Raw genomic sequence first — 12,533 nt, 5'->3', positions numbered from 1 at the left:
GGACAGCTCAGGCTGCAGGGAGGGTGTGAATCACGGCAGTCCCGGCAGCAGCAGGTCACAGCTGCTGTTTTCCCCAGAGCAGCTCCAGCCCTATGACCCGGCCCTTACAGAGCTGCGGGGTGGTATGAGGGGCCCACTGCAGGTGAATGTTCCCAGCCAGCAATGGAAACCTCTGGAAAGTCTTTGTGTCTGTTCTTTTCCTGATTTTTCACCCTGTAACTTTGTGCCTTTGTTAACACCTGGCATCCTCTGCCCTTCTGAGAGCGCCACATGCCACAGACAGCAGCCAGACCCACGTGCCAATGCATGGAGAAGGGATAAGGGAGACTCTCCAGCTTTGTGCCCCATCTCTGACAGACTGGAGTTTAAACCACCCTCCCAGCAAACCAGGGGTCATCCTGTGGCAGAAACAGCTTGTCCTGTAGTGCCTGAGGAGGGGGCTATTGCAGAAGGATCCCGGGTGGATCCCTGCTGTGTTTGTTTGGAAGATGGGGGAATAACAGCACAGAAGGCAAGCAAGGACCCAGGGTGCAAAGCAACACCTGCTGGCCCACACTTAATCCCAAATTGTTGGGGTTGGAAGGGCACTCTGGAGATCATCCAGTCCAACCCCCCTGCCCAGGCAGGGTCACCTGGAGCAAGTGACACAGGAACACATCCAGGTGGGAGAGAGAGAGGGAGAATCCATGACCTCCCTGGCCAGACTGTTCCAGTGCTTTGCCACCCTCAGAGGAAAGAAGTTCTTCCTCTTGTTGAGGTGGTTTAGTTTATGGCCTTTGCTCCTCATCCTGTCACTGGGCAGCACAGGAAAAGACCTGGCACCATCCTTTTGACACCCATCTTTGAGATATTTGAATGCATTAATGAGAAGCCTGGCTTGGAGCTGCTGGGAGAGGCCGTGACTCGTTAGGGAATTCCTGTGCGAGTCACCGGTAAGTTTTGGAAGAAACCCGTGGAACTGAACGGGACCCTGTAGCAGAGGAAAGAAAACGCGCTACAGGGTGTGCTACTGTGTGACTAAACCACAGTACGGATTATGGGGAGATGGAAGTGTCCGGGAGGGCGGCTCTGGCAGCTGCTGTGCTTCGCGTCCCCGGAGCCAGTGCCCGCTGGGGGCTCTCCCAGCGGGTCCGTGTGGCCAGGGACACGCCTCTGTGCTGGCCACAGGAGCTGCCCCAGCGCCGGGAAACTCCCCAGGTGTGGGCGAAGCGGCGTTGGTCCCACCCGCTGCTGTTTGAACCAGGTCCGGGAGTGCCTCTTCCCCGCCGGGGCTGGGGGGTGCCTCGGGGCATTTCCCCATCCCAACAACACACCCTTGGCCACAAAGCACGTGTTGGGGGTGGCCAGGACCAGAGCATCCATCCGTGAAGGACTGGAAATTCAAACAACTGCTTATCTGGCTGCTGGAAGAGCTGGTAAACAGTCATTAACCCATTGCTGAGCACTGCCAGCCAGAGCTCTTGGCCTCAGCTCTGCCCCAGGCTGAGCCTGTCTCTGGTGTCGGCTTATGTTGTGCTCCCGGGACAGGAATTCCTGCAGCATCCTCCAGTACTGGAGAAGGCTGTGAAGTCACACTGGCTCAGCCTATGGGGCTGCTCCCTCCTGGCACAGCTCCCACATGCACTGTGATCCCATTAACAGCTGGTGAATAACCACAGCTTAGACCAAACACAGCCAAAGAGCTGCCACGGAGGACACATCATTTCAGGGGAAGCTTCACAGTGCTGGGATGCTGGAGAAAAAGCCCCTTTGAGTCAGTCCCGCCAGGTATGAGCATCCCCCAGAAGAGCCTGGATCAGCCACATGGGGTCTAGATGTCCCCACCTTTGCCATACCCACAAACCAGTGCTTGCTAAGCTTGTTTCTCAGCCACTGATGAGCACTATGAGTAAAAAAATTACAAATTACCCAATCTCCCAACTGGAGCCCCTAACTAACCCAAAACCCAATGGACCGTGGGGTTACCAGGGAGCAGATATTTGCATGGGATTCTCAAAAAGTGCTGCACATCTGTAGCAGGGGTTTTTTTGCTTGCTCTTGGCCAAATTCCTCATGGAAAACCCCAGGCTGAGGTGATCTGGGGCAGTTTCCATTAAGTTCTGGGGCTGAATTTGAGCCACCACTCACCCTGTGTCCCCAGGGCAGGGAACATCACTCTGCTGGCTAGGAATAAAACCTGGGTTGTGGTGCTTGGCACCCCGGGTAGGGAAAGCTGGAGGCGGCCACCCACAGGACACCTTCTGAGCAGGAGGAAAGAGGAGGTGCGACTGTTTTACCTGCACAGCAATGGGACAATGCTCATCCATTGCACTCTAACACTCCAACAGGCCTGGCTGTAGAGTTATCTCCCAGAGATTTGGGCATTTTGGGACTGACTTCTGGAGAGACACCTGATGCTGGGGTACACCCTGGGCCTTTGCCTTTCAGCACTTTCCAGCTTTTGTTTGCTGCAGTGGCAAAGCCTTCTCTCCCATTCATCCCTATCTGCTCTTTACAAAGGCTTCTTGTTTTCCCCAGTGTTGCCTTTTTTTTTTTTTTTACATGTGATTTAATTCACACAAACTCCTTCCTTTTCTGACTATTGGTCTTGGCTCCTTACTGGTTAAAATAAAGTAAATCTTTCATAAGCAGATTCTGACAACGCAACTTTTGTTCCTTCCAGACACAATTTCCTGTTTAATTTCCTGACTGTTTCTTACTTGGTAAAGGAAAAGCTGTAAATTGCAAAATTGGTTCAGAGACCTTCCTCTGACTTCAGATGAACCGTTAACTACTTGCAGGAGAGAATCCAGCAAACCAGCATAAAACTTGTTAAAAAATCCTCAGTTTCTTTTACTTCTGCGATTGACACCAAAAGGAAAGGTGTGCAAAAAATAAAAGTTGGAAAAATTTTCCTTGGAAAATCAAACACGAGCAGCTCTGCCTCCAGCTGAGCTGGTAATTGCTCTTTCATCGCTCAGCAAACTGTCTGTGACACACGGGCTGTGCCTCTGCGGTCCCAAATGTGGGCATCCCCCTGCACGGACGCTGATTCCTACTCCCACACTCCTTTAAATCCCGAGAGATGCCGAGATGACCTCGGTCACAGTGACCGGCTGATCCAACGGCAGATTCCCGCAGGCGGGGTCACCGGAGCGCTCTGTGCACGGAGCCTCGTTAGGGTTAATTAACCTCGTTAGGTTAGTTAATTAGCTGGCGCCGGGCAGCTCTTGGCAGGCAGGGACACAGTGACACCCGGCTGGGGCTGCGTGGCCTGGTACAGGAGAGCCACTGCTCAGATCTCCAGCCAGCAGCCCTGACCCTGCCTGAAAGAGCCTCTGAAATCTGGCACAGGTTGCACAGTGCCACGGCTCCCAAAAGCTCCAGGACCACCTGTGACAGCCCCTCGGGCAGCTCTTGGGGGGCACAGCCAGGTCCAGGTCTCCTCCACCTGGCTCTGAGCCCCCTCTTTAGTGGTTCAAAACCTGGAAGTCAAAACTTCATGTAAGATGAAGAAAATGAATTGAAGTGGGAATGTCACTTTTTAAAACATTTGTATTTTGGTTTCTCATTTCATGCGGCTTCATTTAAATTTTAACTTTGCCTAGAAATAGATAAAATGATTGCTCCAGCCGAGATGCCCAGGCAGGGTACAGCAGGAAGCTGCAGCATCTCCTGGCCCTGTTTCAGAACCACGGAGCCTCTGCATGACGGCAAACACACTTTCCTAAGCCAGTGATTGGGAATGGATGGAAAATGGCTTCCTGGAGAAGGGACCCACCTTATCCTAGCCTGGCTGGCAGGTGTTCCAGGCACAACCTTCAGCAGCACTTGGCTCAGTGCTGTGACACCAGTGCAGAGCCCACTGTGTGCTGGAGAAGACAAACATGGTCAGCCACTGGAGAGCTTCTCTTGCCATCTGATGGGGCTGATGGAATGGGGAAAGTCCAAAGGCTGCTGACAGCTGAGACACAGAGAATCAAAATTAATCCTTGCTCACATGATGGAAATGTGGTGTGGAACCAGGGGCTTGCAGGGGGGTGAACCACGGTGGGTGCTTCCCAACAGCTGCTGTCTGAGCTCCCCTGGGAAAAGAAAAACCAAATTTTACTGCAGAAACCGAGAAACAGCAAAATTCATTATGAAGGTGTAAAGTTTTTTTTAGCCTTTATTTCTGGGAGAACAGTGTGGGTTAAAGCTTCCCTTTTTCACCCTCTCACCCTGGGTTGAGAGGAGGGGCTGGGAAAGCACCTGGTGCAGCCCGGGGCTGGTTTCCTCTATGGCCATGTGCAAATCAAGGCTACAGTGGGGGATGTCACAGGCGCCTGGTCCAGCAGGTCAGTGCATCCGTGGCTTTCTCAACACAAACCCAAACCTGAGACCCACCCCCACGCATCCCTGGGGCTGAAGGGCGGTCAGAGCCCTGGGCAGCAGTGCCAAGAACACGGGAGGGTGGCACAGCCCACACAGGAGCATCAGCACCTCGGCTAGATCCAAGTGGTGGGGATGAGGGACCCAAAGGGCTGACCAGGCACACACAGGGAATGCCACAGGCTCAGCTGCTTCCCTTCCCCTTCCCGTTCTTGCCGAGTACTAAAATAAACTAAATTCCCACCTGGCTGCATCCCCTCCTTGCCAGATATTTTAAAATAGGGAGAGGGGTAGGGGGTGGCTGGTAGCAGGAATGTCACTCCTCAGGGACTCACATGCTCACAGGGGAATAGGCACGTCCCGCAGCGCCCAGCCAGGCGCCCCCTCCCTGTGTTTTGGGCAAGACGAGCTCGTGTTGCAGGGAGCACTGTCACACAAGCACTGCATGTGTAAAACACTCCTCAGCCCCGACATCGCACTGCTCTTACGGAGCATGTGGGCTCCTGCTTGGAGGCTCCAGTTGGATACTCACGGGAAGAGGGCAGGGAGGGCTCCTGGCGTGGATATCTCTTGGGAAATCGCCGTGTTTCCAGGCTGAAGCGATGCTGTATTTGAACAACGGCTTCTTTACTTCTTTACTAAGCAAAAAGGAAGGTGAGCACAGAGGAGGTGGATCCTCTCGCAGTGTAACAGGGTAAAACACTGAGTGGCAACCTCCGTTTGACCTGTGTACACCAAATTTTTCCCCAACTACACTTCTTATAAAAGCCAACAGTGTTTGCATACGTGGTTTCATCCAGTATTCCCCTCCGCATCTGTAGACCAAAAATATCCCCTGGGCAGACTGTAGAAACCTTTTTAGGAAACTCTGGGTCCCTTCACGCTTCTCACTGTGTCCCAGAGGTGCAAGGGGAGGGAAGTGGCTGCTTTAGGAGGCTCAGGATGGGGGAGAGCTGGCACTGGGGAGCTGGCGTGTAGCTCCAGCCACCACCACCCTGGGGGGACGTTGCTTTTACCCTCTGGGCAGTTGGGTTTTTCAGTGTTTTGCCACCTGCAGCTCTTGATGCCTTTTCACCAACTGTCAGCACTTCACATCCCATCGCTGTGCTTCAAATTTAGGGCTAAACAAAGAGGAACAGAGTGAGAAATCACTTGGCAAAGCTTTGTTTTGGAGTCCCAGCCCTGCTCTGCCAGGTCTTGGAGACACCCATGTGGACCATAAGACCCTCCTTGTTCCCAAATCTCAGTTTTCACCTTCCAGCTTCCGTGACAACCCATGCTCAGGTCCCATGGGCAGGTTTTATTATTTTATCCCCAAGGTCTGGTTTCCTCCCTGCATCTCTGTGTCAGGGATGTGCCACATATGGCTGAAGGTTGAGCTGAGCTTACCTGAGCAGCTGAAGTTTGTACTCACCCCATCCTGGAGCACCTTGCAACTGGCAGAGTGCATTGCTGATGTCATTTTTGGCTGTAGTTTCCTAGGGATTTTCTTTTTTTAAAGCAGATTAAAAACCAAAAACATCTTTACTAGGTGACAGCTTGACCCTGATGGAGTTCCCCTAGAAAACAGGCCCTGCTGACCCACTGCCCTGGAGCTGGCCAGGCCCTGGGCTGGGCTGGCTTGTCCCTCTTTCCAGAGCCCAGTTGGGCGGTGAGGAGGATGTTTTGCCAAAGGGCTGCAGCGATCCATGCTGACCATCAGGGAATGCCAGGAGTGAGGGAGCTCAGTTTCACAGCCGCCCACGTGCTGTGTGTTCCAGAGGTCACATCCCTGCAAGCATGTGCCTTTCCACATCACACCTCCCGTGACTCACATCCTCAGCCAGTTCCACAGCAGCCTTCCCATCTTTCTCCCCCTGCAACAGGCTCAGCATATCCCAAACCTCGCCCTGGCAGACACCAGTCTGGTGTGGGCTTCTCAGACCCAATCCCAATTTCCTGGACTGCTCTGCCCGGCTCTGAGCAGGGTTTCTCCAGCAGCCTTTGTACCTCCTTAGCTCAGCTCAGGAAATCTGACCTGCACACAGGGAAGGGACATGCCTGGGAGAGCTGGAGCAGCACCGGACTCCTCCATGTCCAGGTACTGCGGGGCTCCCAGGGCAACCAGTCCTCTGTCTGCCCCAGGATTCCCCCACAGGGCTCAGCCCAGCTGCAAGGCACAGGGCTGGTATCGTCCCAGTCCATGCTGGGGACTGAATCCAAACAATCCTTAAATAGGTGGTTGCAGGAGAGCAGACACAGTCCGTGTCATGGGGCCTTTTAAGGTAGGAGATGGTCTCTGGACATGGAAAAACGCAGCAGCTGGAGTTGCGCCAACCTCCCCCCCTCCCTGGAAAACATTCCTGCGGAGGGAGGGTTTGGCTCCAGGGTCAAAGGGGAAGGCTAGGGGATGGCTTGGCAGAGAAACAAGGCCCAAGAGTCCATAGCTGTGCTGTGTCATTACTATGGAGTGACACACAGGGATGTAGGGGAAGAGCCCTGGCTGAGGTGCAGGATCCATCCTTCATCCATGCAGCCTCAGGCCAGCTCAGACCCTTAGCAGAGTGTGCTGTTTCGTTATTTTGAAGCTTATCTCTGGAGCACAAGTGATGATTCCATCCTGAGGGGAATCAGACACACCTGGAGGCAGCCCCGAGCCAGTGGTGGGGGTGCAGTGCCTGTGATACTTTGATATTCAAATATCTCCAGTGGAGGTTTAGATCAATCCCAGCTATTCCAGTCCCAGCCTATCACCTTTTCTAGCTTTCCTTCCAAACAAATGTTTGTATTCAAACATTCAGAGCTGGAAGACACTAAACAAATCTGCAGTGGGGTCCCTTTGCAAAGGGCAGGGCAGAGCCAAGCCTCAGCATACTCAGAGTTTGTAGTGCTATGGCATCCAGCTCCTCATTCCTGCATTTCAGCAGAGGGGCTCAAAGCACTCGCCATCCTACAGCCTCTCCAGAGGCCAGTGGCACTTGGGGACACCAAATTGTGAGGTGAGGGAGGTCTTGTGGTACAGAACCCAGAGTGGGAATTTAGATGCTCACAAAGGACTTTTGCAGTCTTGACCTTAGCTCTCGTTTATCCCTGCCAGGAGCGGTCCCAGGAGGGTGAGGGATGACTCCACAGTGCTCCTGTGAGCAGCAGGGCTGGCCAGTGACGGTGACGTGGCGGGTCCCATGGTGGGTCCCGCGGGGACATTTGTGCAGGCAGGAGAGTCACTGCCCGGCAGCAAAGTCTGGGCCACCTGGGCAGGGCTGAGCTGCCCTTTGCACTGTGGGCGGTGTGATCATACGTGGCAGAGCACATGCTCTCCCCTCCCAGGGACACAGTGCCAACACAGCAGTAGCAGCTGCTTCTCCCCAGACCCTGCTGGGGTCTCCCAAGCACCAGGTGGGTGCCAGGCCCTGTGGGTCTTGGCACTGGGCTGGCACTGCCAAGGGTGCAGAGCTAGCACCAGAGTGATCCCCTTGTCCAGGTGGGCAGCCCGTGGGGGGCTCCAGCTGCTGTGCTGGCATCTCCTAGAGGGGTTTTGCTTTGCTGCCACCACAGCTTGCATCACCCAGCATGGCTCAGCAGTGCTGTGGGTCACTGACCAACTCCAGTCTCCCCCTTCTCCCTGCCTCCAATGGGCACTTTGCTGGCTCACAGCAGAGGAGATTTCAAGGGGCACAAGAAGTACCCCTCACCTCTATTCTCTCCACTCCACGGGGGTTTCTATGTCACCACTCACAGTGAGAGCCCAGCACTGCCCTGCCCATGCCCATGGCAGGTGGTGGTCCTCTTCTGTGGTGGTCATGGCACTTCTCAGAGCAGCAGGAGTGGCATACTTCCCTCCCAGCTTTCCTCTTGCATGCCCCAGCTTTACTCCATGACTTTGGGAGAATGACATGTCATTCAAAATCTCAAGTTCCCAGGCCCTGGACACCAAGGCAATGCCAGCAATCACAGGAGCTGGCAGCACTCCCTGTCCCTGTGGGCACTGGCTTGTGCACATGGAAGCACGTGCATGGCTCTGTGCAAAGTATGGGGCTGGGGGCTTTTAGGGAGGGCAGCTAAAACTGAGTCTAGCTCCATCCTGGCTTGGAGCCTGCTGGCATCGCCCCTTGGCATGGGGTACCTGCTCAGGGTGAGCAGCTGCTCCTGCCCTGCTGAGCAAGTGCAGTGATACGGGGCTGGGAGGTGGCACTTTTTAGATGTCACTGTGGTGTGGCTCAGCCTGAGGGCCCCCCACAAAGGCACACCAACAGTGGGGGTGTTACCTGCTGCTCTGCACGTATCTGGATGAGGTGGGATCTGTTTGGAGAGTCTCCTGTGGCAGGCACTGGGGTGAAAACAACCAACAGTTCTTCTGCCTGCTGCCGCTGTGACAGGAGGGCCATGAATGCCCCTTCCCGCAGCACAAACAAGGCACTGTTCAGGGCTGCTTTGCCCTGGGCCAAGGCCTCTCGGGTGAGGCCAAAGTAAGCAGCTCCTCAACAGCAAGCACCTCTCTAGGGCTGGGAAGGCTCTGACCTAAGCACAAGCAGACTTAGGGAAAATACCTCTGGCCTCTGTGAAACCTTCCCATGTCCTTTAATATGCCCCTGTCCCCTTGCTGCACATGCCTCTGAGCCCTTTGCTGTGGAGATGGGCACCACAGGAGGTGCATGTCCCTGCAGAGCTGCACCTCTCCAGCCCTGCTTTCCTCCTGCTCCACTCTCGAGCAGGGCAGGACTGAGCTGTGAGCAGGCAGGAGCTGCAGGGGAAGCGCACCCTGTACTCATAGCATCACACCCACATTCCTGGCCTGATTGCTGGAGCCTGGTATGGCCAGAAAAGCAAGTGCCTCGCTGGACCGGGACAGGGAGTGGGGGCTTGCAGCATGGGACGGGGTCGTGCTCCCAGCAGCAAGGCTGGGCACGCACCGGGCTATCCAACCACGCACAAAGAGGACCTGGCTAAATCCCATCGACCGGCTGTGCCCTTCTCGGCGGCTGCGTTTGGGCTGCAAGGGGACAGCCCTTCGCCACGGTGCCGGAAGCATGGCAGAAGCATCCCTCCTTCCCGCCGGGCCGGCCGGTTTGTGGGGCCAGGCAGAAGCGAGTCAGCCCCCAGCACACACTAGCAGCAGCCTGTGTGTAGGTCAAGGACTTGTGGCTCTCGGGATGAGCAGATCCCAGCATGGAGCCGGGGTGTCCCCCGAACCCACCCCCAGAAGCTGCTGAAGCTTACACGGAGCGGGGAGCGCAGCCCGGGGCGGGGGTGTCCCCTCTCAGGCGTGGCGGTGCCCGGCCCCGGGACCCGGCCCCGGGACCCGGCCCCCGCCCGGGGCTCCCGGCGCGTGTCCCGCGGCTCCGGCCGGGAGGTGGCGGCCGCGAGCGCCCCGGCGTCCCTTGCGCCACCTCCGGCACCGGCGGAGGCGCGGCCGGGACGGGCCGCGGAGCCCCCTCGCCCGCCCCGGGGCGATGGAGCCGGTCCCCGGGCGGCGGTGGCAGAAGGTGCTGTACGAGCGACAGCCTTTCCCCGATAACTACGTGGACCACCGGTTCCTGGAGGAGCTGCGGAAGAACGTGCACGCCCGGCAGTACCGGTACCAGGCCGTCGTCTTCCAGTCGGGAGCGGTGGTGCAGCAGCTGTGCAGCGTCTGCGTCTTCGTGCTCACCTGGTGGTACATGGACGCCGGGGTGCTGAGCCCGCAGGGGCTTTTCGGGGCGGCCCTGGTGTCCTCCCTGCTCGGCTACGTCCTGTTTGACGCCGTGGACGGCGGGGCCGGGCGCTGGGCGAGCGGGCGGACGCGCTGGGCTGACCTCAAGAGCACGCTGGTGTTCGCCGCCTTCACCTACGGCTTCTCGCCGGTGCTGAAGACGCTGACAGAGTCCATCAGCACGGACACCATCTATGCCATGTCGGCCCTCATGCTTCTGGGTCACCTCATCTTCTTTGACTACGGCGCCAACGCTGCCATTGTGTCCAGCACACTGTCCCTCAACATGGCCATCTTTGCCTCGGTGTGCCTGGCCTCACGCCTGCCTCGCTCCCTGCACGCCTTTGTCATGGTCACCTTCGCCATGCAGATCTTCGCCCTGTGGCCCATGCTGCAGAAGAAGCTGAAGGCCCGGACGCCCCGGTGCTACGTGGGGGTGACGGTGCTCTTTGCGCTGGCAGCGCTGGCGGGGCTGGCCACGGTCTCCAGTGTGGGTGCCGTGCTCTTCGCCTCCCTGCTGCTCGCCATCTCCTGCCTCTGCCCCTACTGCCTCATCCGCCTCCAGCTGCTCAAAGACAACATCCACGGGCCGTGGGACGAGGCTGAAATCAAGGAGGATCTCTCAAGGTTCCTCATGTAGGCCTGGGCCAGGGGGACCCTCTGCTGTGAGCAGTGCAGAAGGTCCTGGTTGGGGGACAGCCCTGTGAGGGAGGACACCTGACCCAATAAAGTCTCTCACACAGCAACAAGGACCACTTCTGTGTTCCCCTCAGTACCTGTTTCCAGACATGACGTGCGAGGGTTTGGTGAAGGAAGGAGCCAAGTGAGCCCTGCAGTGCAGGAGTGCAGGCAGGCAGGGAGGTGTCTGTTGTGGCCTTGGATTTGCAGCTCAGGGCACAGGTGCTGAGCCACTTGGAAATGCACATCTGGCTCAGCTGTGCCCCACGGCAATGCCCACGGAGTCCTCAGCCCCAGGACCCTCAGTGTGCGCTGGGGACTGCCAGCACTTCCCGGGGAGGGGCAGCGCGTGGGTACTGATGGACCTGCAGGGCCGAACCACGAGGGCGCCTGGGCCGGGGGCAGAGCCCTGCTCACCTACACCCCTGCAGTTTTTGGTGCCAGAATAGCCTCACACCACTGCCAGACAACACATCACCCTAAATCCTTTAGGACATGACATGAGAGGGCATCACGCCTTCCTCTCGTCTCTAACTTCTTTCCAGAGGCAGATCTGGCCTTGCTGCAGGGCCAGACCCCGAGCCAGAGGTATGGAGCGCAGCACAGTCCCCCACGGGTGCACTCCCACCTGCTGGGGAGATGCCAGGCTGCGGGGCCAGCGGCAGGGCCCATGGAGGTGCCATCCGACACGGTCTGTCCGGTGTCCGTCTGTCCGGCGCCGCTCACACCACAACAGAGGGCGCTCCCGGCAAACAAGTCCCGCTGGAGGCCTGGCCAGGACAGCCAGTCCCGGTGCCTGTAGGGCCTCCCCGGCGCTTTCCCTTTCCCTGTTCCCATCCCTCGGCAACCCCAGCCCCGCTCCGGCCAGCCCGGGGAGCAACGCCCTCCAGAGCCGGCACCACAAGAGGGAAGGGATGCCCACACCTGCCCCAGCCCCATCTCACAGGGCTGCACTTGGCATCACTCGGGTGTTTATGAAACTTTTCTCTTCTGGAAAAGCTGCAGGAGTGCAGCTTTCTGCTCGATTTTCCCCACCCCAGCAAGCAGGCGCTTTTCACGTGCTCCTTGGGCTTTCTCGGAAATGATCAACCCCCGGCGGAGTCCCCAACACCTCCAGTGCTTAGTTACTGCTCTTGCCAAGTGTTAAATGTTGCTGCTGTCGTCCTGGTAACGACTACTCATTTTGCTTTTAATTAAAACTTGCAGGAGTTTGGAGCCCGTGCTCAGGTCTCGCAGGGAGCACAGAGTAGCCAGATGCTCAGTCAAGATGACATTTTTTAGCTCTGCAGAAAGGAGACTGTTTTTTCACAGGGAGGTTTCCCAGAAAGCGGCTCAGTAACCAGAATGTCCCATCTGACACTGAGCTAATGCCAGTGTAACACTGCCATCCCAAGCAGATTCACAGAGCCCACTGGTACAGGGACAAGGGTGGAATGTAAATCAAAAATAAATTAAATCTCATCTGCTTGGCCCCTGTCTATCACAGCAGAGGCTACAAGAAAGCAGAGTTTCTGTTGCACTCACTCCTCCACAGAGAAATATTTCCCCCAAAAATATTTTTCCCAAATTCACACTGTCAAAACCAACTCTGGGTTAGGAAAACTGCAAGCATTGACCACTCAAACATTTCAGGTGGTGGAGATGGGCACAGGCTGCCACTGTCCCCTCAGCTGGAGCAGGGACCTGTGCAGATCACCTGTGGTCACCTGTGCAGATCCAGGGACTTTGACTGATGGCAGCAGGCTCCATCCACCCAGCTCCAGGTGGATGCAGACTGTGTTCCATCCTGCTGCAGGCAGCCTCAGCCCTGCCCACAGCCCCAGACCTCTCTGCTCTG

General features: G+C 56.7%; 1 protein-coding gene across 1 annotated transcript; it reads left to right on the top strand.

Annotated features, from left to right (window-relative positions):
• The first annotated feature begins 9,695 nt into the window (after nt 1-9,695).
• On the top strand, nt 9,696-10,770 carry PIGC (phosphatidylinositol glycan anchor biosynthesis class C). The gene has a single exon (XM_069022552.1). The coding sequence runs from the start codon at nt 9,780-9,782 to the stop codon at nt 10,656-10,658; it is 879 nt and encodes a 292-aa protein (XP_068878653.1). The 5' UTR covers nt 9,696-9,779; the 3' UTR covers nt 10,659-10,770.
• The last annotated feature ends 1,763 nt before the right edge of the window (nt 10,771-12,533 follow it).

Source organism: Aphelocoma coerulescens, chromosome 8 (genome assembly GCF_041296385.1).
Source record: "Aphelocoma coerulescens isolate FSJ_1873_10779 chromosome 8, UR_Acoe_1.0, whole genome shotgun sequence".
Classification (NCBI taxonomy): Eukaryota; Metazoa; Chordata; class Aves; order Passeriformes; family Corvidae; genus Aphelocoma; species Aphelocoma coerulescens.
Note: the sequence above shows the minus strand (reverse complement) of the source record. Positions and strands in the feature narration are given on the sequence as shown.